Raw genomic sequence first — 27866 nt, 5'->3', positions numbered from 1 at the left:
GGATCTAGTTTATTGGACCTGTTAAAATAGTGACATGTGTTTAATTTTAGGCATTTAGTACCATCCTTACAAGTCCAGTGCAATAGATCACTTGACCAAAACTTTTCCCATTGCCCAAATTAGGCCAAATCAATAGAATTCTATATGAAATTTAGGAACCCAATTACACTTTTAATTCAAATGCAATATCTTATCATTTTCTTTTCATATTTAGATGGAAAAGAGGGAAAGAGGTTCAAAACACAAATACAAAGTACTATAAAAAATATCATTATCACTAAACTATCACTTCAACCCCCAATATTTTAGCGCTTTGATGTAATGAATATTTTAACTCATTAGTACAAAGTGTAATGAAGTTAATCGGAAGGAGTGTAATTGCACTAAATAAATCATAAACAAAACTCCATATTTTAAGAAAAAACCACTTAAGAGACGAATGTAATTTTTTTTTTTCCTTTTGGTTTGTTGTGCATTTAGCTGAACTTAATTTTTTTATTGGGTAAAAAAAGAATTATATCTTAAATTAGATAATGCTTAAAAAAATTGTGCATTTTTTTTAAGGTGTAAATAACCCCGTTCAAAGGAAGGAAGGTTTAGTTAATAAGTTAGGCCCAAAGCAAACATATAAACTTGGGCTATGTTAGAGTGATAATGATCTGAAAGCACTGGGTTTTTCTTCAAGTATAACTTGAGCTCTAAGCCTCTAATCCAACCCAAACTCAATTTGCATAAAGAGCACACCAACAAGGGGACAATAGTGCAATTCAAAACTTGCAAGTGGGAAACATTGTAGTTTCTCCATTGTATGGAGGTCAAAATGCTAAAACAAACAAAAATGTTAAACCCTGTAACAAAACGAAGACACACCCATAAAGAGATAAGATCATTAAAAAGACCAACATCAGAGACACAAGAGAGAGACAGTAATCAGTGACAGTGAGTGGCTTTTGGTGTGGCAATGGCAACTACAGCTTCGACCCTGTCATGGAGTTCTTCTTCGTGGCTCAAAAGCTTCGGTGGAAACTCAAACGAAGCTTCTAAACTATCGGATAGAAGAACAGCCTTGGTCATTTTGGCTCAGAAGAAAGCCAAGAAGACCCGAAAGGTATATATATTAACATAATCATCAAAAAACGAAATGGGTTTCACTTTATGTTACTATTCTCTTATATAAAGTCTTTCTGTGCTCGACTTTGTGCCAGCATTATAATGGGGTTGTTGTTGTTAATGTTGTGGTCAGGTAATTTTGAAGGAGGACGTGGAATACCTGGGAAAGATGGGGCAGCTACTTGATGTTAAAGCTGGGTTTTACAGGAATTTTTTGCTGCCTACGGGAAAGGCCCAGATTGTCACTCCCATTCTGCTCAAGTAATGTCTAATTGAACTATTTTATCTTTGGATTGTGTTAGCTTTGTTGTCCCTCATATTTCTAGTTCCAAATGTAAGATATTTGATAAAAGTATGAAACAATGTAAGGTAGTGTCAGTTGGGAAATTTATCAAACAGATAAGATAGTGCAAACTATTTGGAAATGTTGTTTGAGTCAGAATTAGTAAAGTTGGGCACATATTTGGTACTTTGGGTCATATTAGATGCAATGATAGGCATCCATACAATCTTCAGTGCAAAATAGGAGCCGCAGTGAATCTTGAAACTCACATATCATTGTTGTTCTGAGTTGGCCAAAATGCTACCAAATGATAAGAGTTTTAGGACATTAATACAAGTAGTTATTTAATGGACAAGGTTGCCTCCACCCCAGCCACCTCATCCACTGCGTTCCTCTTCATCGCTACTACCAACCTCCGTGGTTATTGACAACCATCCACCATGTAAAACACATTAGTACATCTTTCATGATCCCCAAGATTGATCCATTAATGAGCTTCCTGTGTACCAAGTCCGTTTAGCATTCCTACAATTACCATAAGCGCCTCTAGCTACATTATCTCCTGTGTCATTGACTTTAGCACCTTAATTCATGGCCAAAGTTTTCCTTTTATTCCACCTAGCGTTACTGTGACACACTACTGCTTACATTTTCCATCTCCACAGGACACCACCATCGATGTTATCTCCTTCACATTTTTCTTTACTGACTCTTCACCATTCCGTACTGAAACCACCACCACCAAATGTTATAAACGCTTGTTTCCTTTTGCTCTTCCTTTATTATTATTATAATTATTTTACTTATGGCAATTCAACCACATTGTTCTGCATCATCCCAAAATATAGACAATCACCCCCTAAGCCTCAGATACCTAAGGATTGCTCCACCACTTTTGGGTGGTGTTCATGGTGATGAAGGTGTAATGTTAGTTAAGGAGGAGATGCTGGTGGCTTAAGGTGTTAATGGTGGTCTTGGTATTTCCCTAAAAATAGCTTATCATGATGTTGACATAGGGCAGATTGGGAAATCTGTCTATGTGTGCTTGTGGTAGGTTTAGCCGTTTAGGGTTAGGAGAATTTTTGGATTTGTTTTTAGAAAGAATATTAGGGTTATAACGGTTTTATTAGGAAAGGGGAGATATTTAAATTATGGTTGTAAACGAGGTGAGAAGATATCAAATTTGTCCACAAGCTGTGAAAAGTTCATGTCAACAATAGCTGAACAGTATGCATGACAGTATACATGAAGTCAAAAAGAAAAGGAAAGAATAGGATGAAAGGCATAGAGAACTTTGTCTTTTGGTAATTCTCTTGGAGTCATGCTTAATCTGCTATTAATGGATTCTATTACTACAACAGTTCCCTCAGAGACTTGGAAAGTAATAACAAAAAAGCTAACCCAATGGCAAATTCTGCAGCTGCCACCATTGGAACCAATGAAGCAAATGATTGACCCATAAAATCATCAGAAGAAATGGAAAATTTTTAACTAGTAAACAACTCCTAACCAGACCAGTAAAATAAAAACCTAATATAGTAATTAAAGACAACTTGGACTCAAAGGAAATAAACCAAAAATACTTGAAATCTATTAGAAAATTATGGACCCAATTAATTTTTCAAAATACCCACAATTCGCGGAGTTGCATAAATTAGAGGTTCTGCCCTAACAAATTGACTATAACTTGTAAAATAAAAACCCAAATTAAAAATTGTTTTAACCTTATATCACTTATCACTAGACCCTTAAAACTATATGACTTGCTTCAACTGGACTTCACAGATTGACCTAATAAAGCAAATCTTGAAATGGACAAAATTCCAATGTAGCAACAACTCAGTCTTCCAAGGCTGCATCAAATTTTCACCCAAAAGGTCAAAACTCTTGTTCATGTGTACATAAGCTCTAAAATTGAATTTCATGATCTTGCATAGCGCTAAAAACTGTGGCTCTTAAACACAAAGGTACTGCTGTTCTTTTTTAAAAAGAGTGGGTTCATATGTTAGGGAACAGAGAGTTGGTTCAGGTTCCAGATCATAGAATTTAGTATCATATTCTTGGTAGAAAATGAATCTATCCTTATACATTTTTTTTAATGAAACTATCCTCACACTTTTAATATGAAATTTTATTTCATTTTCTTCATTCTTTGTATAGGGAAATGCGAATGGAAGAGGAGAGAATTGAGGCTGAGAAAAAACGGGTAATTAAGTAAAAACTTTATTGATTGAAAAATGGATAAAATTTTATTGCATTTTATGGTTGTAATATTATTTTCTTCATGTATGGTTGAATTGTTTTTCATTTGCACATTTTGATCCAAGGCCAGAAGCTGTTTGCAGTTAAAACATTTGAAGTCTTTAATTTTGTGATGGAAATCAGCCTAATTTATTTCAGTTTCTCGTAAGTTGTGATCCTGTTTTCTGTCCTTTTGAGGATCATAGTAACTTAATTTGTCCATATTCCATTATAATGGTGAAAAAGAAAAACTTGCCATTAGTAGGACTAAGAGCATTGTCTTGCTTTCATTTTCATATTAAAGGATCTATTTTTTCTTAGACCCTGGCAGTACTCTTATGAACTCACTGTGACTCCAAATGCCAAATAACATGATTATTTCAATTTACTGCTGAAATGCCCCTTATCTTCAATTACGTTATTATACCTCCCTTTTTTTGTTGCTAATTTACATTTCTTTTTTTTGATAAGTAAAAAGTTTATTGATATCAAAAAGAGGGAACACCCTATTACACAGGGAGTGTACAAGAGGTCAAACAATCAAGAACAAAAATTATGAGCACCTAAGAAATCAAGAAAAGATAAAAATGATTGGTTCTGCAAAGCAGCCAACCAATCCATTAAAGTTCTAAAGAAAAATAGCTTCAAGTCTGATATGGATCTCTCCTTATCTTCAAGGCACCGACTATTTCTCTCCCTCCAAAGTCACCATAATAAGCAATGAGGAACCATCAACCATATATACCCATTTCGATGATGGCCAAATTTGCTTTGCCAACATGATCAACCGATTCACCATTGCACTTGTACATATAGCACCAATCCAATATCCAAACCTTCTTTTTTCGCAAATTGTCAATCGTTAAGCATTTCCCTAAAGCAACAGTCCAAACAAAGAAAGCCACTCGAGAAGGAATCTTCTATTTTCAAATGCTTTTCTAAGGAAAACAATAGTCATTAGAGCCCACTAGGAGATTGTAATAATCCTTAACCTTGAAGCCCTTCTCTCTGTAAGATTTCCAGCAATTAAAAAAAAAAAAACTTCAATTACATTCTCTTGCTTGTAAAACCTCTACTATAGCCCCACCTTCCCTGCCCTTCAATAATTTTTTTTTGGGTAAGATTAATGAGCCTTATATCATTTTATTAGATAACAACATCTTTCTTCAGGTAAAAGAAGAGGCACAGCAACTTGCTCTGATCTTTGAAACTGTTGGAGCTTTTAAGGTGAAGCGCAAAGGTGGGAAAGGGAAACAAATTTTTGGAAGGTGAGTTGGAACTTGGATCTTGTGCATTATGAAGTCATAAAATCTATTGTTTAGATATTGACTGATACAAAATTGTTTTGGCAGTGTAACTGCTCAAGATCTTGTTGACATAATCAAGGCACAACTTCAGAGGTACCACCTTTATTGACATTACTATCTTTATATTTTCACCAATTCTGACGATATATGCAATTTTTTTCATCGCACAAGTTTCAGTGATTTGCTATTAATATGTAAATAGTGTTCACAAGTTCTGACATATTTGAAAATCTCTGAAACCTTTATAATTCCAGGACAGTGTTCTCTTTTTTCTTGTCAATTCTTTGTTCTCCTAATTCCAATTGTAATCTTTTCATATTTGTAGACAATATTTTTCTTAAAATTCATTCATGAATTTTATAGTTGCCTCTACCTTCCCAGCTTTCTCTGTGTTATTTTGCCAATTGTGTCTTGATTTCTAAATCTTTCTTCATGCCAAATAAAATCCTAGATTTGTGTTCACATTTACAGGTTTCAAAACTTGCCGACAGAAGTTGACCTGATGAATCAATATACCTACAGAGCATCATTTTATTCTATTAAGCAATAGAAACTTGCTACAATATTTTCGTTTTGGTTAAAATCAGCATCTCATGAACCTTAAATTTAGTAGCATATAATTTTTTTAATGCTTGTGTTTGTTGAATTGCTATCTTTCATATATCTATAGGGATGTGGACAAGAGAATTGTTTCTCTTCCAGAAATCCGGGAAACGGGAGAATATGTTGCAGAGCTGAAGCTTCACCCAGAAGTTACCGCTCGAGTGAGGTTAAATGTGTTTGCCAACTAAGAACCAGCACCTTGTGGTGCCCCAAGCTCTGGTTGGAACATTTGTGCTACTAGCTTGCACATCTAAGGTAAATGGGCTTAGGTAAATCATAAATTTCAAGAGGGGATTACACACACACACACACACACACACACACTTACAGAAAACCATCTAGCCATCCAAATTACCAAAAAAGAAATCACTGGGAATTCTTGCTTTTACATTGTGGTGCAAATTTTCTGCAAAATATCATGGCTTACTGCTTTATCATCTTTCATGTTGTTTTCCTATTTGATTTTTGAAAAGTATTAGCATATCCTATGGGTACTTCATACTCTGCAACAATTTTTTTTTTAATATTATTATTTTGTGATAATGATAAAGAAGTTCTTGGGGGAGTAGAGTTGTCCCTAAGTAAGGCTATTATGCTATTCTGTGCTGGTGACAAAAGAGTGCTCTAGGGATGCTGGACCAGATATGAAATGAGCGATTAACTTATTAAATGCTTTACTTAGAGGAATCTGGAATTGATTATTAAATTAAATGAAGTATGTCCACAATCGGCGTGTTGGCACAATAAGTGAAGCTAGAGTTGACCAGAATTTCATTTCTACAATACTTGTTCTACTTCCACATAATTACTGCACTTTCTGTAATTACTGAAACATAAAATCCATCTCATATCACTTAAATAAGATTAGCCTGTAGTTCTATTTTCTTTTTGCTTGAAATATAATTATATTGAACCAAAAGTGAGAGTACATGCATCAAAAGCCAGAGCTCTGGCCAGGGACTGCAGTTCTAATCATTTTCATTGTCAACAAAATCCGCAAATGCAAATGTTAAAATATGTTTTTTTTTTTTTGTTTTGGCAGGAGGAGCACGATTGATGTAATATCGGAGTCATGTGGATGCCTAATGGGGATTGACATATATGTAATTATGCTTGTGTGTAATTATATTAATCCAATTTGCTTACAGCTTTGTCATTTTTACTGTTGTTAGTTCAACCTTCATCTCCTGTATGTTAGGCTCTAAAGAACCAAGCCGTTTGTTTTGTTTCAAATTTGCACATTCTTTTTTTAGGTATTATAGTTGGTTCTCTTTTTATGGCTCTAATATAGTGGGATATCCTCAACAAACTTCTTATCAGTTTTGAAAGAATCAATCACACATGATTCTCTTTTTGGTTCTTGGGAGAGGTGTAGAAGTATGGTTTTGAGTTTGGTTGTGACTCTCTTAGGCGTATATGGCATGAACCATTTTCACATTCTTTGGTGTCTAGGCTTCTGGTTGCCTTGTCTTGGATGTCTTATGTGCACCATTGGCAAGAGCACGTGAAAATTTAAAGAAGCATTCAAAAAATAGGGGAAAGTACATTAAAAAAAAAAAATAAAAAACCCATAATTTTATATTTGGGACACATTAAACCCCACACTTTTAAATGTGACTTTTAAAATCCTACTTTCATAAATTTGTGAAAGTATATGGTTTAAAGTGCCCCATTTAAAAATTTGGGATTTAATGTGTGCCAAGAATAAAACTATAGGATTTTTCTTTTATGTACTTTCCCCAACAAAATAAGAGACAAGAATTTTAACGTGGTTCCACCAATGGAAACCTACATCAATGGGCTAATTGCCAATTTGTCAATTGGGCCCTAATGAAATAAGATGCCAATTTTTTTTTTAATTTTTATTTTATTTTATGTACTTTCCTTCTTTCCCCAACAAAATAAGAGACAGAATTTTAACGTGGCTCCACACTTCCACGAATGAAAGCCGTCTAAGAGCATTCACATCTTGTATTTTCAGACTATTTTATTTTATCATCTCAAAAAGTTATTTTATCAATTATCTCATGTCATTTTACAATATACTCAATATCCAAACTTTTATTTTCTTATTTTACTCATTAAAATAATATATTTACACATTAAAATAATATAATGTTTCTATAGTAGCATTAAAATAATAATTTGTGATATAGAAAAGTTGCTACAGTGCCATCCTATATTTGCGATGGCACTGTAGCACTCCAAAAAAAAAATTTGGCATATCTCAAGTTTCCCTACAATTAGACCTTACATTTGGCATATCCGAGTGCGTGCCAGTGTGAATGCTCGGCTAATTGCCAAATTGTCAAATGGGTCCAAATGAAATAAGAATAAGATGCCAAAAACGAAAAAAGCCTAATGAGCTTAATTGTTGCTGCCCAGGATCGAACTGGGGACCTTTAGTGTGTAAGACTAACGTGATAACCACTACACCACAGCAACAACTTTTGCTCAGGAAGTGTTTAAAATTTTAATATCTATGTAATCAATCATACTTAAGGTTGACTTGGACCTTCAGTTTGGGTATCTATTAATGGTGCATGACCTAATATATGCAGAAAGGACTAGTGCAAGTAGTTGAAAGTTGAAAGTAGCTATACCTGAGCCAGAGTGAACCATTTGTATTGAAAAGGAGGCTCAGGTTGGAGCAAAAATCAACTCTTAATTACATCTCTAAGGAAAAGAAAAACAGATTTAAAGTATTAAAAAATACAATTTTACACCAGTTACGTGTTAGAATTTTGAGATGTTTTTTTTTTTTTGGTTTTTCACCGTGTTTCCTCAAACTTTGCAACTAGAGACTAATCACTGTTCACGCCGAGTAGACCCACAAAAGAATAAAGCGCTGACCCAAACAATTCTTTTCAAAGTACAAAAGAAATCATATTCTTTTCAAACAATATAAATCATTTTTTTACTTGCATCATCTCTTATACATTGTACTTGTACACAAACTTTTCATTGCGTATCTACTATCTACCATGACCGTGAAAAACCTAACAAACCAAATTTGTGAAGCAGATTAATTAGACTTTGGCCAAAAAGATAATAATGAAAAAAAAAAATCCAAATTTGGTCCAAATGATGATTTGGTATCATGTGGAAACCAAACCCCATTAATAGGCTTATTCATTTGGGGCTTTTTGTTTTTGGTCTGGAGTGGTTTGTTCATGACCTTATGACCTTATTGAGAAGACAATTCATAGTTGTTTTACTTTGCGGGGAACTCGAGGCTTTGTCTCTATGGGCAAAAAAAGAAAACCACCCATTGAAACACAGTGAAGCAAAGAGGTTATGGTACAAGAAATTTTGGAGTTTTCCCTATAGAAAAAGGAAAAGAAAGTTTGGATTTTTGGGATTTTAATTTCCCACGTAATAGGAAAAGCCCCAAGAATTTATGGTAGCCATACAGCTGTGATTGTGAAGTTGGAGACCACGCCTAGCAACTTCAATATAGAAAGAAATATCCACATGTCAACTTTTGATGAGAAGTCAAACTAAATTACTCAAATAGAACCTCTAATTTTTTTTGGACAAACTGACATGACAGCTTTGCGTATTCATGGCATTGTCGCGTCTTGATTACTAGTTAATTTTTTTTAAAGAGAGTAATAGGGTGTTTGATACATGTTTTTAAACAATAATTTTCAGTTTTTAAATAACATTATACGTATTTTTATACATTTTTTTATTCATACATATTTTTTTAAAAATATTTTAAACTTAAAAACTGTTATTTAAATACACGTATCAAACAACCTTTAGTACTTGATTAATTGAAGTCAATTTGTAGGATTTTAATTTTAGACGAACCAAATCCTTCCTTTATTTGGAAAGATAAAAACCAATTTGATTTTGGATTTTACCATAAAATACGAACCCATAAAAGTAGGTTGAAAATTGGTAAAGAAGATTAATAAGTGCTATAATTGATGTTGAGTAAGTAACAATTAATTATGCAAAAAATTCAATATATTATTTTCGTGTTTGTGTTTTAATAAGTATTACTATTTTTTCAAAAAAAAAAAAACGATTTGTTCTAATCACAATTTACGGTTATAATAAAAAAAATTGTGAAGAATTTTATGTTTAAAAAATAAGGGCATATTATCTACATTAACCTTCCTATGTTTTTCTGTAAATTATATGCAAAGTAAATAAATATACTTTTATTAATGAAACCATAACGGTTCTATAAAAAAAAAGAAAAAAAAAATAACGGTAGGCACAATTGTATCCGTCTTTATTAGTGTACACAAATATCTAGTTTTAAGTAGTTTTTTTTTTATTTTTTTTTAGAGAGAGATTTAATCTATGACACTCATTCCTAATAATAACTCTTTTATTATCAAATCAAGACACCAATTAGCTTTTGGTGTATGCAAATATTGAACCTCAAATCTCTTATTCAAAGACTTTACTAGTTAAGCTAACTAGAACTTACAATTTTAAGTAGTTGAGTGACCTGTCAAAACTTACTCAATTGGCACTTCATAGTATTTTTAACAAATAAATATAGAGTACAAATTCTCTCTTTCTTGTAACTATTGAATTAAAAAAAACAAATTAAATTTATAAAAGGAATTAATAGTATTTTTGTTTTTAATCAGAAAAAATAAAAACATTTTGTGTTGGCTCCTTTATTGCATAAAATAGTGTAGAGAAGAATATTTGATTGTTTTTAAATAATAAGGCAACCCCCCCCCCCCCCCCCCCCCACTAGATGGCCAAATGTCAATGATGATCTTCACTCTCTCTCTCTCTCTCTCTCTCTCTCACTCACTCACCATGAATTTGGACATCTCACGCAATGTATCCACATGCTTCGCTTACCAGTTACCATTATTCACCAAAACGTGCACATTACAAACTCTTGCACAATTGATTAGTGTAAGCCACTTAGTCTCCCAAATATCTCTCTCTCTCTCTCTCTCTCAAAAAGATACTTATTAATTTGTACAACACATGATTAGTACACGAATCAATCACCAATGTTCATTTGGGAAGGAACAACTTATTTAGCTTTTTACTGAAAATATGTTAAATTATATTTATACTTTGAAAAAAAAAAGAAATTTTAAAAAAATTGTACATCAAAACTAAAAAATAAAAAACTAGCTTATAAGTTGGTGCTAAGCATACCCTAAGTCCCATAACAACGACATAGAGGAAATTAAATGTTGATAATTCTTTTAGTAATGTTATAAATACAACATTTTTTGCCCTTTTTTTTTTTGTAAATTATTGAAATGTTGCCAATGGGTGTATATAATCTAAACTTATTGTAATTCTTAACATTGTCATAAAAAAAAGTACAAGGATAACCTAAAAAAAAGGTATGTAATTGATGAAGAAAGAATTTGATTCCAGTGTTCAAGTGAGCTACCAAAACAAGATGGATAGTGGGGCCAAATAATCATGCGGACCTTAATAAGTAAGTTATAACCAAATGGTCCAAATGTAAGTTTGTGGTATGAGTTAGGACATAGGAGTATCTTTCTTGGGAGAATATTACTACGGCAAGGTCAGGACTCAGGACCCCATGAGAGAGACGATCTCAAATTTAGCAAAAGTGACTTGCAAAGTAAGGGACGAGATAGTTGGTTAATTAGGTGTAACTGTTAGGCTTAGAGCTAAAAGTTTGGTGGACCATAGAAAAAGAAAAACAAAAAGAGAAAGCAATAGTAATATATATATATAGTAATAACAAAAAAACAAAATAATTATAAGAGAAACAGGTGGATACGTATGGCAATGGCAGTTACCAACTCAGCTTTCTATCCATTTATTCTTTGTCTTCTAATGAAACTGATCTGTGTCACTGTGTGTGTTTGTGTGTCTTTGTGAGAGAGAGAAAGAGAGAGTGTGTGTGTGTTTAACTTTATTGTAATCAAAGAAACACACAAAAATGGAACCTAATCCACGACTTTTGGTTGTGGTGGTGGTGCTGCCAAACCCTAGCCAGGCCATATCTCTCTCTCTCTCTCTCTCTCTCTCTTAAGTGTTACACATCGCTCTCCCACTTAAAAAAGAACATACAAAATTAAAGAAGAAATAAAAAAAATAAAAAAGATGCCCCATCACTCACTTTTCGTGAATGAAAGGCAACCATGAACACTAACCACTTACTTACTCAAAGTATTCAAGTACTCTAACTTCAACAAGTAGATCATCAATATAGCAAACAACAATAAAAAAAAAAAATGAATTAAAAGAATTGACAAGTATGAATATTAATTATAAAAATAGTAACTTAAAATAATGATAATAATTCACATTGATCAAGAATAACCAATAAATTTTTTTTTTGTTGATTTTTTTATGTTTCCCTCACATCCTAGTAATGGCAATCCACCAAGGCTGAGGCGGAGAACACAAGACTTTGTTGTGCTGCTGCTGATGTGAATTGGAACTTAGAATCATCTTCTGGTGCTGGAAGATTTAGATCCAAAGATAGAATATTTCTTCTTGGCTTGATCTCAACGTGCTTGGATTCCATAGTGGTACTTACTGTTGTTTCAACGCCCATCGTCACCATTTGGCTTGGTGATGCTGCTACTGCTGATCTATGCCGTCTCATGTGTCCACCAAGGGCTTGACCAGACATAAATTCCAAACCACATATGGAACACTCATGGATTTTGGTCTTGTTGTTGTTGTTGTTGGTATTGATCAAAGCTTTGTTGGGTGCTGCACCAATTTGGACATATTTTGGAGGAGCACTAGTAGTACAATTGTTTCTGATATTGATTTGCGCTTCTTCAACATATTCTGTGGATGGTGGTGTTACTGTTGCTGTTGGTGCTGCTTTTTTCTCTTCTATCATCGGCTTAGGCTTTTTGTGACTTGCTCTGTGACCACCAAGGGCTTGAAATGAAGGGAAAGCCCGGTTACAAGTCTTGCACTCGTAAATATAGAACCCGGATTTGGTTGTAGTAGTAGCTGTAGTTGTTGTTGTGGTAGTTGTGGCTAATTCTGGTGATTGCCTTGGACCAACACCTTTGGCTAAAAGAATCAAACAATTAGCCATGTCTTCCTCTTCTTCAGTGCTCTCGTATACATCCACTTCGCAATTAGTTCCTGCTGATGGTGATGAAATCGAAGCATAATCACTAGTGTTACCACTGCCAGCAAGTCCAACACTTGATGAGCTAGAAGTGAGAGCAAGATCAAAGGGAGACAAGGGCCTTTGGCGCTTGGTACGCTTGCCTTTGACGATTTGGGTGTGACCATTAGACCCCATGACAGCTACTTCTTCTTGACCTTCCATTAGAAAAAAAGAGCAATAGCTAGCTAGAGAGAGAGAGAGAGAGAGAGAGAGGGAAAGAGCTTATTCACACAAAGAAAGAAAGAAAGAAAGTAGGAATATGATGAAAAGTATAGAGAGAATACAAAGAAGTAAAGTGATAGAAGAGAGGAATGAAGTAAGCAAGGTTGGGAGAGTGGGTGTTAATATATATAGTGAATGGTAAGGAATAGCTTTGTTGTTGATGTGTGTGTGTGTGTGTGTGTGTGTGTGTGTGTGGTAACAAATATTAAGAGAGTTTTGTTGGGAGTCAATGCAAATGCATTGCCGTCCCCAGTGAACAGTTACCTTAAATTAGTCTGCCACCAAAATCTTCCTTGCGTTTCCAACCTTCGAAGTGTTACTAACAAGAAAAGTTTTACTTTCAACGCGCTTTAAATGCAAGTAAGGGTACGCTTATATATTCGAAGAATCCTATTCTCTCTGCAATTTTTTTTTTCATTATTAAAATTTAAACTCAATTTTTTAAACTCAATTTTCTTCAACATATTATAATTATTTTAAAAAAAAATTAATACGGTTATGTTGTCATTAATTTGGCGCGTGCTTGAAGTGTGATATACATATTTGTTTCTATACATAATTAACCAGCTAGATTAATATTTTAGTTACTTCACTAAGCAGGTTTTAGTGATACATATTTAGAGAGAGAGTATAGAGTTAGGTGAAAATTAGAGGTGAGAATTTGGTTAGAAAGAGAAAGCATAACTGAAAAAAGGCAAATTTAGAGGTAAAGACAGTTCAAGAAGGGTGGGTGTATGTTAACGTTTAGGTCCGTTTCTCACTCTCTTTCAGCTCACACTATGCCGACCAAGTCACACGAATATACACAAACCCCATTAAAGCAAAGGGCAAAGGGAAAGGCGAAGGGCTTGCACGTTAAAAGCATGCCACTCTCTCATTATTCACTCCATGTCTTCTTAAAGAAAACTTCTGATACATATTATACATACATAAATACATATATATATATATATATTTGAGTAATGAGAGATTCGGGTGGCTTTCAAGCAAGCCATAGCCTATTACTTTTTCTCTTAGCTAACTACTACTCTATTTCTCTCTCATCTAAAGCTTGTGAGAGAGTAGGGTTGTAGTTTTGGGGCACCCTGTACCAATCCCAACAGGAAGGAAAGGGACAACTGTGTGCTTATCTCAAGTGATTGAGCTTCTAGTTAAGGTGGGAGAGTGTGTAAAAATTGTGTACCACACACGTCTATGACATGGGTCATTTTTTGGCATTGTTCAATTAAGGAGTGCCTAATTTCGTGCTCTTGGGGGCATCATGATGAATTTGCAGCTACCTCACCTCATGGCTCATGACATATTTTATTACTTAATAAAAAATCATTATGATTAAGGGTTTTTAAAAGAGAAGAACGTCCTTACCATTTAATTATTTTAACAATTCGCCTACCTCGATCTGTTTATATAAGATTAAATTTTATCACTTTAATATAGGTTTATCACAGATACTTGAGCATGTTATATTAACTTATGCACCAATCACCTAATATTATTTTTGTTTTAAAATGCAAATAATCAATTTCACAATTAAGATATATGTTATATAACATTTCATTATATAAAATTTTATTCTACTATATAATAAATGATAATTGATTTTAAATGATGTTATTTTATATTCACCTTTTAAGTTTAGGAAATATTAGATATATACTGTAAAGTTAACCCTCTCCAATTTAAACCAAATGTGAGCTGCTTCTCCGCTTTTGAAAAGTTGGTTTCAATTATTAAACAAATAATTCTTAAGCTTAAGTTTCAATTTAGTTGTTTATTAAGTCAAGTTAGCACAACCGTTAGGATCAAGCATTGATAATAATATCATGATTTATTAACTTCTGTGCAGAAGATTAAGACTTTAAAATGTGCTTACTTAATTTACTTCATCTTAAGATGACTTAAATTAATTGGGAAGCTTACATTGCCTTTTATTCAAATACTTTAATTGAGCCACACTGGTTCTGATCAGAGCTATATATATTTTTAGTGATACCATTACAGTGTAAGCCTTTTTTTAATCTTCAATGGCAAGGAAGAAGATATGCATGAAATTATTTCAGTTTCATGGGAGGTTCTAAGTTGACAAAAAATAAACTAATTGGGGGACTAAACATTCGGCTTGTCTCCAATACAGTCAGTCAGGTCCACTTAGTTGAGGTATTAACTGTAATATTCATCAGCATTTTGTACCATTGCTAATGGTTCCAATTAGTCAACTCAGCTCACAGTGAGAAACTTTGAAAAAAAGGATATTTTTAACCTTTGTAAAAGCACTGATTCTTTTTCTTAATCCTTCTATACCAAAAAAAATTTTTGGTGGGTATTGGAAGCTTAAAGTCATTGAATCTGGATAATATTTCGTAAATTACATCATTTCAAAGAAAAATGTTGAAAGTATACCATTGAGTAGTACTTACTGTTGGCATCTAATTCAACTATAGGAGCCAAGTCCTACCTAACTAGGGCTGCTCACAAAATTGGATAACCCAAATATCTGTTAGATCTTACTCAACCCATTTATTCTGGATTGGTCGATACAAGGATGAAACCAGAATTCCGAGTTAGGGAATCATAGCACAAATTTTAATAAAAATTCAAGTTAACATTTATTTGGTATTAAAAAAATATTAATAGAAGAAAAATAAATGTTTCTGAATTATTTGCTTTATCAAATATTATACCTTTTCTATATATAACTTAAAAGTCAAACAAAAGTCATATCTATTATCTAATTTTGTGTCCAATATTCTTCAAATTTAAAAAAAGAAGAAGTAAATTGTGTTGTCAAGTAAAAAGCAAAAAAAAAAAAAAAAACATACACACACACAAACAAGAGATCTGATAAAATTTCTGATGGTTGAATAATAAATCTGAAGCTTTCTACCTACACCAAAAATCGATTAATGTCTTGATTTGATAATAAAAAGTTATCATTAGAAATAGCCATCATAAGTTAAAATTTTCTCAAATCACTTATGTGAGCCAAATAATATCACAGTGGTACCCAAATCCCAAGTCCCAAATATTTAACCTATTTTGATGTCCGCAAAAGTAGAAAATAACACACACCACACAAGTACACAAGGTCACAATGTGTGCAAATACAGTAATACATAGGTCAGATGACCAATTTGTTTTTTGGTTTTCTTTTATCAATTTTTAATTTTTGAGGGTTAAACAACTAATTTGAGGCTAATTTTTAAATATTTAAAAATTGGGAATCCTCTTTTCTATTCTTACTTTCATCATTAATTGAGAATCTCGAGATACAGTTCTTAGCACTTGCTGAATTTAGCCTATATAGGTATTTATTAGGAGTAATTTTTATTTCTGGTTTTATTTTAGGAGGGGGCATAGGTGTGGGTTAGTTGTTGAAAATCTAACTTTTAAATTTTAGCTACATTTACTTCAAAAGAAAATCACAATATATTGATAATATATATATAAAACAATTAGCAATATATTATAAGGTTAGGATTATGTCCAATACATTAGTTGCATTAGACACATTAAAATACAGACACAAGTTCAATTTTAGACATGTATCCATATTTCAATGTGTCAAATTATTAGTACACTAATGCATTTGACACAAGTCGTGTCTTATATATATATATATATATATATATATATATATATATATATATATATATATATATTTTTTTTTTTTTTTTTTTGAGCGGGGGGCCCATGGACCATGGTCCCCCTCCATTCTATCTCTAGGTCCGATATGGATAGATCACGTGGCGGATTTACTCTCCCCCACCCAACTTTGACCTTATAAAGGGAACGGATTACTGCATTGACAATTTTATTTAATTCTTGAGGAGCCCATGTCCTTGAAATTGAATGATATGGTAAATCTTTTATTTGGTTAGGATATCTCTCCTTATCTTTTTTACAGTACTCCTTTTTTTCTTTTTTGCTAAAACATGTGAAAAATGTCCTTAATATCTTTAAATTAATCAACTGGGTTCATGAACCGTTGACCAACTTCATTTGATACAATGCTTCTTTGAAGTCTATAGTAGCACAAAGATAATGCCAACTAAATTGGTCTGCTAGCTAATTATTCATAAAAATAATAAGAATAATAATTGGTCTGCTTACTTTTTTTTTTTGGGTGGAATAATGGTCTACTAACTCTTATAAGTTCCTTCTCAAAAAAAAAAAAAAAACTCTTATAAGTTATAACCATGGTTATTTAAATCTTTTATCACAATGATTAGACTACACATTATATATTGCGTAGATGCTTGGTTACATTACATTAATTCAACTAATATGCCTTTTGATTTACGGGATCCATTAGTTAAAGAAAAACAAAAAATATTTACCAAATACGTAGTATCATTTCTTGTACCTAACATCAGTGAATTCAGTCTCTCTTTTTTTTTTTTTTTTTACTGTATTGTGAATTGAGTTATTTAGTGGGAACGGCGACTCTCTATAAAGTATAATCTATATCTTACTTCACAAGTAATTATCACCCCATATCCGTACGAATCTATCACTTTTTTTTTTTCTTTTTTTTCTCTTAATGAATGAATCTACTATTATTTATAAGTATTTGATTTTATTAGGTGGAATCTATTAATTAAAGAATGTGACTGCAATTATTAGAGTATTCCTACACTTAGTTCTTCAAATAGCCAAAGAGGATTAACCTTGATGGATACCACGCTTCATTTTTCAATGATTCTATTGGGAATAATTAATTAATTAAAAAGCCAAAATATGGGGTTAAATAATGGCGCACAGTATATTAATATACTGTGTGCCATTATTGTGATACTATTATCCCAGTTTATGCCAATAAGTTATTGGCATAACTATTCTAAAAATAAAAAAATAAATAATTAAAAAAAAAAAAAAAAAAGTTATTGGCATAACGAATCTATCTTGTCTACCAAAAATGTGTGGAGTATATGTTATTATTTCCTCTAGTGAAGCATGAATCTACGTGCATTGTCATTAGCGGTGATAGCACGATTTAAGCTAAAAATTTATTTGTATTCTTTGTCCCTAGCCTAGTGGATAAATTGTGAATTATTGTGATTAGCGACCACACAAGTAAAGAAAACAGCCAAGACAATAATAATGAGAATGCCTAATCGCAAAAGGTTATGCATGAACCACGTAAACAAATAAAAATAAAAATAAAAATTGGAACTTACTCTTTGTCACGTTGGTGTTTCTATATATCTTTCTAGCATGACTAGATTACACTGGCCCTCATATATTCCTTTTCAAGGAATAGTAGATATTTTGAGAAAAGTAGCTTCCTATCTGATTAGGATATTCATTATATAACTTTTGTTAGGGATTGAACTTTCAACTCAATAAATAGTATTAATTCAATTGTTACAACCAGGAGGATATGAGAATTTTAACCCTAATTTTACTTGTAAAGAAGACTAATCAATATGACTAACTTACAGAGCTTCTTTTTGCCATTAAATAATAATTCAGACGATTATCTATGTGTATTTCTAATTTTATAACCCGATTGATAATTATATGATTTGTTTAAATAACTTCTTTCTTATAATTTAAATCTAAATAAATGATCATTGAATCATCAAGTTATAAATTGGTGGTGGAGGTTTGAAGGAAAAATTCTTTCACGTAAAAGTAGATAAATTGAAAGGTGGAAAAAGTGTATATTAGAAAGGCAAACTTCATTACCTAAAACAAAGATATGATTTGTTAGACAAGTAGATTATCTTTGCACCAATCAATAGAGGAATATAATTCTAGGAAATGGCCAGATGGGCCAATTAATTTTGGAAGCCATAAAAGCAATTAAACCAAAATTCAACCCTTTAAGAGGAATTACTTAAACTCATTCACTCAATCAAGACCTTAAATTGTTCAAGATGCCCCTGTTTTTTTCTCTCTTTGAGATGGGTGAATTCTAAATTTCTAATTAGTGAATTTAAAACTTAATTAGTGTAGTGGTAGGATTGGCCATTCAAAACCTAAACTGTACTTGGGAGTTGGGATATATACTTTGAGTGGATTAGAATTTGGAAATTAATGGTCTCAGATGATGGATAGGTTGGCCTAGTAACAACAATTAGGTTTGCTACCTAAAGCATTACGGGTTTAGGAAATATATTAAAGTTATCAACAAAAGCATTAAGCAATAATTCCATTCCTTTTCATATAGACTTATTAGGATAATTAAATGGGTGTAATTAGTACTGATCCAAATTAGGTCCACTAACCATATGACCTTTTTCAGTCCAGAACAGTATAGAGAAGTGTATTTGAAGGAAATGAATATTTCATGCTAAAAAGGTTCAATGAATAGTGAAGTTTTGGAGTGAGAAAAAAGAAAAAAGAAAAAAGAGGGCGATTCTTGGCGTAACGTTGATTTTGGTTATAAAGTTGTGTGAGGCACGTAAGGTGAGAGCCTGAGAGGTGTGTGTGTACTGTTTGATACTGCTAATTGCTGCCACTGTTTTTTTTTTATAAAGTCGGTGGAAGCAAGTAAAGCATTCTTCTTTCTCTCATTTATACTCAAACTCATATAAGATTATACTTCAAAAAAAAATTCAAGAAAAAGATATACCTTGTTTCCTATCTTCAGGCCACAAAACGTTACATCTTTTGCTACCATATACTTTTTCCCTTTAAAATAAAAATGATATATATGTAGAGAGAGATACCATAGTATTTAGAACTTATAATAATTCATAATTATTATTCTTTATAATGAAATTAATATATTAATTATGAATTTTAGTTAGCTCAATTGGTAAAATCACTGATAGTTGAATAAGAGATTTGAGGTTCAATTCTAATCTAGACAAAAAACCGATTGGTGTTTTGATCTGATGATAAAGAGGTATTATCAAGAACAAACGCTATAAGTTGAAACTCTTTTTTATTTATTTAAATCAACACATTAATTATGGTCTGATGGGTATTCATGAGTTTTGTAGAGTTGAAATTTTCCGTATAGGTAAGCAAGGTAATAAATCTGTTCATTTACTAGCAAAACATGTCTTTGACACTTTTGATTGCTTGGGTTTCGAAACAAAAATGTTCTTGTTGCTTTTCAGTATTAATAAAGTTCTTTGTCTTCCCATTAAAAAAAAAATCAAGAAATTAACAAATTTTCTTTTTAGTGTAGGTGAGAGATCATATATAACTTATAAATGTTCATTACAAACACTATATATTATGTGTGTATGGCGTGCTTTTTAGTATTATGTAATTGGATTGATATCTTTCACGCGTCTTCCTCACGCTATGTACAAAGAGTGGGGCTACTTCATATTTAAATAAGTTTTGATGTGCCAAAGAGTTCTTGACACATTACTGTCAAACTCTTGCATCATCAACTAATTTTGATCCATAACTTTCTTGCCCATGTAAACTTGGACCAGTTTTAGTTAGCATAATTGCCTACACATGTGAACCCAAGATACAATTTTAATAAGTTCCAGCTTGTTATTAATCTAATCATAGCGCCAAAATGCTGGTGGAGAAGAAACAACTATTTTTTATATTTATATTGAGATCTCTAAGTGCTAATTATTTTAGCTATCTTGATTTCTTTGTGATAAATTAATTAGAAAGAAGTCTTCAGTAAAAGCATCCACATATAGCAGCCTTACAGATTTAATGTCATCTCTGTCGATGTTGATTTTATGGAGCTTGTTTTACATAATCATAACACAAATGAGAGAGAAAGAGTTAAAGACTTAGTAATATAAACAAAACAAACTTCACCCACACCCCCCCCCCCCCCTCCAAAGAAAAAAAAAAGTACAGCCCATTTGTTTCAACAAGTAAAAACCCCAATTTCTGGTGTCAATTAACAAGCCCTAATTTTTTAAAATATTCATTTTAGATAACTACCATATAAATAAACTAAAGAATATGGCCGTTGTCCAATGCACCTTTGCAATGGACGTGATCTGATGTGAACAAATGTCCAAAATGCACTGTGCAGAAGCTTCACCCTAAACTAAAATAGTATGTTAAAAATCCATCTTAAAAATATACTGAATTTTAGGGGGAGATAAGCACTTATAAATCTATATATCATATAAATATCACCCAAACGATAGCATTCACATTAAAAATAGACTCAAAAAAAATAATTATTTTTTTTAATTAATTGGATAATTTATAATTTATCTCCTCATGGTTTGGATTTATCACAATTTAATTCAAACAAAATTTAATTTTTATATTTAAAGCCCCTAAAATTTGACCTAAAATAGTCATTTGGGTTTCATCCAAAATAAGAGTCATCTCAATTGTGTTACACATGAGTGAAATTTTATGAGAGACACTATACAAAAATATTAAATACCTTTATCTTTGCTAATTAGAGCCTTGTAGTTGTAAATTAATTGCTTGGCACTTCCTAACGTTTCTAAGGAAGACATTTATGGTTCAAATGCATCCTTCCTACTGTAACTATGGGATTATTAAAAATAAATAAAAACTAAAGTCAAGTGTGAAATTCTTGCTTTTTTGGGTAATTTAAATATTTATTTAAATACCACTAATTACTTAAATTGCATTGCATATTTTGGGTTCAAAGTAGAAGAATTCAGGTGAATTCTCGAGAAGAAGAGGAGGAATAAGAAAGTAGAGGATATCATGGGTAATATGTTAAAATAAAAAACATATAATTTGTTAATTCATATGAAACTTTGACTATTTTATTTTAGTAAAAATTTAAGGGATTTATTTTTTATTTTTATACAAGATAGAATTTCTACTCTAACCTAATCTAAGTGTATATGTGTGTGAAGCTCCCTCCTGGAAACTTAAACCCTGCCCTTTGCCCCTCACACCTCACACCCTACAAACACTTATATCTATAAAGTGACCATCGCACTAAAGATGTGCAGTAGATATATAAAAAATTTAAATACAAAAAAAAATCGTAAAGATTAAATTGTCGTACCACCAAACAAAAGGGAGTAAATGGTAATTTAATTAATTAATTAATGTATTTAAAAGATATTATACAACATTTGAGTAGTGAACTTAATACTCGCTCCACTTCAACAGTTCACACCAGGGGGGGCGATTTCGTACCGTACCGGCCGGTACATACCGTACCGGCCAATACCCCGGTACAGGTACACCCCCAGTACCGTACCGGTAAAAATACCGGGTGTACCGGCCTTGTACCGGCCTTACCGGAAGATTTCGGCCGTACCGGCCGGTAATGGAATACCGGTCCGAAATGTGTTCTGGGTTTTTTTTTTTTTTTTTTTTTTTTTTTTTGTAATTAGGGATTTTTTTTAAGGGCAAGATAGTAATTTTGGCTTACCCTAAAATCACTATCTTCCCTTTCTGTTTTGCCGCAGCCTCCATTTCTCTTCTCTGTTTCTCTTCTCCGGTTTCTCTTCTCACTTCTCTCCCTCTCTGCGTCTCACTCTCAACTCTCAAGTCTCAAGTCTCAACAAAATTTATTTTACAGTTCTCACTTCTCTCACTCTCTGCTTCGGTTTCTCTTCTCCCTCACTCTCTCATTCTCACTTCTCTCCCTCTCCGCATCTCACTCTCAAGTCTCAACAAATTTCTTTTATATTGTGTTTTTTTTTTCTTTGTAAGTTTGTATGCAATGAACAATTGAAGTAATGTTTTATTGTAAACATGGATTTTTGAGGTAATGTTTTATGGTAAATAGAGATTTTGTGTGTATGTGTGTGTGTGTATATATATATATATATTAAATATATAAAATAGCGGTAAACCCGAAACGGTACACCGGTATTGACCGGTATCCGAAATATACCGTACCGGTGGCCAAACCGGTACAGCCTCCAGTACGGTATTGACTTCCTTGGTTCACACGTCACTGACTGAGGGAAACGAAGCTTGTGAGCCACTCATGACATGAGGACAGGTTCATTTGCAACTAAGCACATCCTTATATTATTACGTCATAATAATAATAATTTAACAAAAGAAAAGACTAAAGAGTAAAGACATGTTCTTTTCATTTATATTTAATGTGTGTTGGCTGTTACTGCACAAACAAACATATTCATATTCTCCTATTATTATTTTTCATGGCTGTCAATCAACTACCCATCTTTGACATTTGAATATTGTTAAAATATAGTACACAGAAAATAACTGAAGTCCACGTGACAATTTATTACAGCATGCCAAAACAATATTGAACCCAAAAATAAGAAGAAAAAAGAGAAAGGAAGTAGTGTTTATCCTATGATATCCGTTTTTAATGGTCGTTTTTTATTATTATGACTAAGATACAAATTGATATTTAATGTAAGTAGGGATTGAATCCTATATCTTGTATTCAGCAACAAAAAATTTTATAACTGAAACCCATGAATAAATTGTTCTAATTATTGCTTTCCATTCTTTTGTTTTTCTTTACCTATTGGCAGACAAGTTGCATGTCTAAATCTAGGGGTGTCAATTCGGGTTAGCGTGTCGAGTTCGTGTCGTGTCGAGGTAGGGGTATTCTACTAAATGACTCAACCCTAACCCGACCCATTTAATAATCGTGTCAGGATCCTTCAACCCTAACCCAACCTGTTAATAAGGCGGGTTGACCTGACCCAACCCATTTAACATGCTTAATAAACGAGTCGTGTTGGGTTGACACGAATATAACACAACCCATTTCAACCTGCATAATATTAAATATAACATCCATCTAAAATTAATTTTTTTTACATCTCAAAAAGCAATGCATACACTTCAAGTCTTCAACCCACGTTCAAAATAATATAGTTCAACAAAAATATAATATTCATCTAGAAATAAGTTCTTTACACTCCAAAAGAAGTGCAACACTTCAGCCCAAATTCATAATAACTTAGTTCAACAAAAATATAATATCCTTGGAACTCGCCAAATGCTAAGTATCAATATTGAAAAAATTTGAGTAAATAGTAGGCTAATCTTGACTATGACCATGATTATCATCCATAGATTCTTTGTTGAAATCCAAATTCATAACATCTTCCACAAGGTCATCCAATTTCATTTGTGCAAGTTCTATGCCAAAAAAAAAAAAAGTATTAGTAGTTACAAAATATGATCATGCATCAACAGTATGAGAATTGGCGTGTGAAAAAAAGTACGGCTGAAATAAAATAAAAAAAATTAGATATTTATAAGAAGGTTTAGAGGTTTAGGGTTTGTAGGGTTTAGAGATTTAGGGTTTGTAAAGTTTCAATTTTCAATTATATCCCTTGTAAATTTTTGTAATTACTCACTTTTATTTTTAAATTTAAAATATATGTTGGATATAAAAGGTATTTGACAAATCTAAAATAAAATAAATATTTATTTGTTATATGAGTTAAACGGGTTGTGTTAAGCGGGTCATTTCAGGTTTGACCCAAATAAATTGGCGTGTCAAACGTGTCTATTGCGGGTTACACAGGTTGACCCGCTTATGACCTGTTTCTTATCGTGTCGCTTTCGGGTCGATCCGTTTATGACCCAAACCCATTAAGGCTCAACCCTAACCCGAAAAAACCTGTGTCAGGTTCGTGTCGTGTTTGCGGGTTGGGTCGAACATTGACACCCCTATCTAAATCATAGACAAATGGATAAAATAGTATATATACTGGTTAACATTTCCAGATTACTTTTGGACTTAAAAAAAAAAAAAAACCAAATTTCAATATATTTTCTTCTAAAAAAAAAATATTCAAGATTTTTGGCTAAACTGAATTTTTCCCAATCGTAAATCTCAAATTAATTTGCGCATGTCTTTGATATAATTTCAGCCCACCATATTTTTACGATAAATAAATAGGTTAAAGGAATAGTAGTAATAATTCGAAGGTCAACAGGGGTGGAGCTAATCAAGGAGGGCATATTCTTATTGGCGTGACAAAACTAACGTGATTAGTTGTGTGAGGCATGAAAAATTATAGTTGCAATTGTCATTTTGTTGAAGCTATTATTTGACTAAAGCATTCTTCTTTCTTTAATCAACATTTTTTTAACTTGCAGGTTGCAATTCATAGCCTCATTCCAACAATTGGATCACTAATGAGAAAGAAATCTACTTCTTTCTATATATATATATATATATGTGTGTGTAAAGTTTTAATTTATAACGTCCATCTGACGATTGCGTTTTTTATTATCAGACTAAAATATCAATCGGTTTTTTGTGTACACGGAGATTGAATCTCAAATTTTTTATTTAACTATAAAAAACTTCATCAGTTGGGCTAACTAAAACACCTATATTAACACACACCATAACACATGGATCTTTCATTTTAGCCTCGCATAAAATGTTAAGCCAAGAAAAAGCTTGATACGCATGGTTGAGCTTGAGCATGAGAGAATGCTAGTCAAAGCGAAGAAAAAGAAAATATGATATTGTATATAAGTGTGTCACTATGATCTACGTACTTTGAATTTTAAGTTATTGTAATTAGGTAGACCTGTTTACGTACCAATTAGTTATGTCTAGATTGGGGCTCATCCTAAGTTCCTAACCCAGTTTGTTAATCAAGAATTGAATGAAAACTTATGTGCTCACAAAATCCAGAAACCAATAATGAAACTTTTTTATTAAAAAAAATAATAATAATAAAGTTTATACTATAATTGAAGTTAAATTAAAAAAAAAGGAAAATAAAAAATTATCAATTTATGATGTATTCCCTAAAGCTTAAAATCAGTAATCAATTCCCTAGCTTCAATCAAAATTGCATATAGTTCTTTTCCCTTATTAAATTCATTTAAATTGAAGAAATTTAGAATCAAATGGATTAATAGTTTGAATGAAACTAAAGGATTGATTGCCAATTTCGAAAGATTTTTTGTGGGCTCATTACAAATAATGTGATAGTTTAGGATAATTTATTGTAATTTATCCTAAAATTAAAAAGTAAACAGTGGCAGTAGCAGTAGCAGTAGCAGTAGCAGTAGCAGTAGCAGTAGCAGTATGAGTTACAAAGCCTTTAAAATTCGAAGCTAGATCTTATGAAGATTTAGTTCAGGTATCAAAAATTGGGGTACAGCATTGGCTTCTCCCTCAACATACTTGGTTGAAATACTCAGTACAAACTACATAATTGCCTCCTTAATTATATCAAAAGGAAAATGTAAAAAACATTATCAATTTTATTTCAAGAAGATTTACAAGCTCATATAGCAATGAATGTGTATAGTACCACATCAATAGCATAACAAACAAATTTTTTAATTACTTTTTTTTTTAGTGATGGCAGGGATCCATGCTACAAATTCTATCATATATGTATGAAATATTTTTATAATAAAATTTATAGTAGTTAATTTTAGCATAATTGAGAAAATGAACACATTAATATTCAAGATTTTTTATTAATTTAAAGAAAGAGATTACACATTATTTGGAGGCGCGGCGGCTCGCTCTCTTTAAGGAGATAATTTTTAAATGTGTGAATAGTGCGGAGTCTCGACTTGTTAATACAAAACAAGTGTCGTATGGCTAGACACCTCCACCCTTCACCTCCCTTGCACGCGTATCTGGCCGATATTTGAGACGATTCATAATTAATCACCACAATTAAAAAGAACAAAATAGTTTATCTCCTTTTCAATGTGGGATTAAACATTTTTTACTAACTCCTCATCTTCCACATTCACTCCCACATCTTTAAATTTATGTTATAAAATTTATTCATTTTAATTATTTAATATTAAAATGTTCCAACACAATGCTCTAACAAAGTACCTGAAGTTAGATTCTCTAGTTAAAGGCAATAATTATAAGATAAGCTGAGTTGATCCCCCATAGCGTAGCAACTTACCAATGTTGGGCATGATTAGTGCTTAGCTGGTGCATGTCTCTTTCTTTAACTACTAACTAATTAAGAATACTTAGCCCCCTCAAAAAAATTAGAGAAAACCAAAGCATAAAAAATTAAGAATTAAGAATTTCTAGTCTCATTGCTTTTCTCTTGGTTGCACACAGCTCCTACAGTTGTCACCATTCAACCAATATATTATACTAATTGAATTAACAAAGAGTTATTCAAGTATAGTTTATTTCCAAATTAACAAATCATTATCAGATAGCATTATTTAATTTGTACCGAAGAGCTGGACAAAGAAACAGTCATCAAGTTCATACTTGGAACTTTGTTTTATATGACAGGCTCTTTAGTCTTTACAGAGATAAAGACTGAGAATAACACAGTTTTCTTTTCTTTTTTGGAGTAAAATACTACATGCAGTGGACTAGTACTAGTGAACTTAGTACTCACTCCACTTAATGTGTTTAAAGTCTAAACGTCACTGATTAGACACAGAGAGAGAGAGAGAGAGAGAGAGAGAGAGAGAGAGACAGAGAAGTTTTTTTGAGCCACTCATGATAAATAAAGATTAGGTTGGTTGCAATTAAGAACCCTTAGAACATGACAAACAAACAGACTTTTCTTGTTTGTACACAAACAAGCTTGCCACTACACACAAACAAGTGAACAAGCACGAGTCTATCACAATGTTTCTTGGCTGTTACTAAACAAGCTACCATGCCTTGACAACGTGATTGTTAAGGTGACTCATAATACAAAGATATCCAAGTTTAATTACATGTAAAGAAAAAAAGTGTATAGATCACGAAGTCCCCACTTAGAAGGAGGCAAAGGAAAGTAGAGGAGTTGCGTACATATATGCATGTGATGATGGGTCATGGGTGTGATATATGAAATATCAATTTAAGGTGAAAGGTCCTAGTTATTTTTTATTCAAAATTTGTTAGGAAGAGTTATGATTTCCACATATTCTATTTCACATCTTTTATATATATATATATATATATATATATATATATATATATATTTTGGTGCTAAAATGTAACATTCTTACATCAATTGTGAATATGTGTGTGAAATAGTGGATGAAAATGCGTGTAAACAAATATTTTATCTCGCATGAATTAGAGGTAAAAAATTTCTAAATTTTTTTTCTCAATTTTTTAAATCAACAAAAGGGTTCTATTATATATATTATCCCA

At 32.2% G+C, this 27866-nt stretch overlaps 2 protein-coding genes and 1 non-coding gene across 3 annotated transcripts; 1 reads left to right on the top strand and 2 right to left on the bottom strand.

Moving 5' to 3' along the window:
- Positions 1-850: 850 nt before the first annotated feature.
- Positions 851-6830, top strand: LOC142608117 (large ribosomal subunit protein bL9c). Its single transcript, XM_075779830.1, has 7 exons — positions 851-1108; positions 1244-1371; positions 3554-3599; positions 4805-4902; positions 4987-5034; positions 5612-5799; positions 6587-6830. Exons 1-6 carry the CDS (start codon positions 962-964, stop codon positions 5730-5732), a joined length of 588 nt encoding a protein of 195 aa, XP_075635945.1. The 5' UTR covers positions 851-961; the 3' UTR covers positions 5733-5799; positions 6587-6830.
- A 1086-nt stretch (positions 6831-7916) lies between these two features.
- Positions 7917-7989, bottom strand: TRNAV-UAC (transfer RNA valine (anticodon UAC)). Its single transcript has one exon. It is a non-coding gene; the product is annotated as a tRNA-Val (tRNA).
- A 3770-nt stretch (positions 7990-11759) lies between these two features.
- On the bottom strand, positions 11760-13075 carry LOC142607106 (zinc finger protein ZAT5-like). The gene has a single exon (XM_075778523.1). The coding sequence runs from the start codon at positions 12815-12817 to the stop codon at positions 11885-11887; it is 933 nt and encodes a 310-aa protein (XP_075634638.1). The 5' UTR covers positions 12818-13075; the 3' UTR covers positions 11760-11884.
- Positions 13076-27866: the final 14791 nt, after the last annotated feature.

The sequence above is a fragment of the Castanea sativa genome, chromosome 8 (assembly GCF_040712315.1).
Source record: "Castanea sativa cultivar Marrone di Chiusa Pesio chromosome 8, ASM4071231v1".
NCBI lineage: Eukaryota > Viridiplantae > Streptophyta > Magnoliopsida > Fagales > Fagaceae > Castanea > Castanea sativa.
This window is presented reverse-complemented; position numbering and strand designations above follow the sequence as displayed.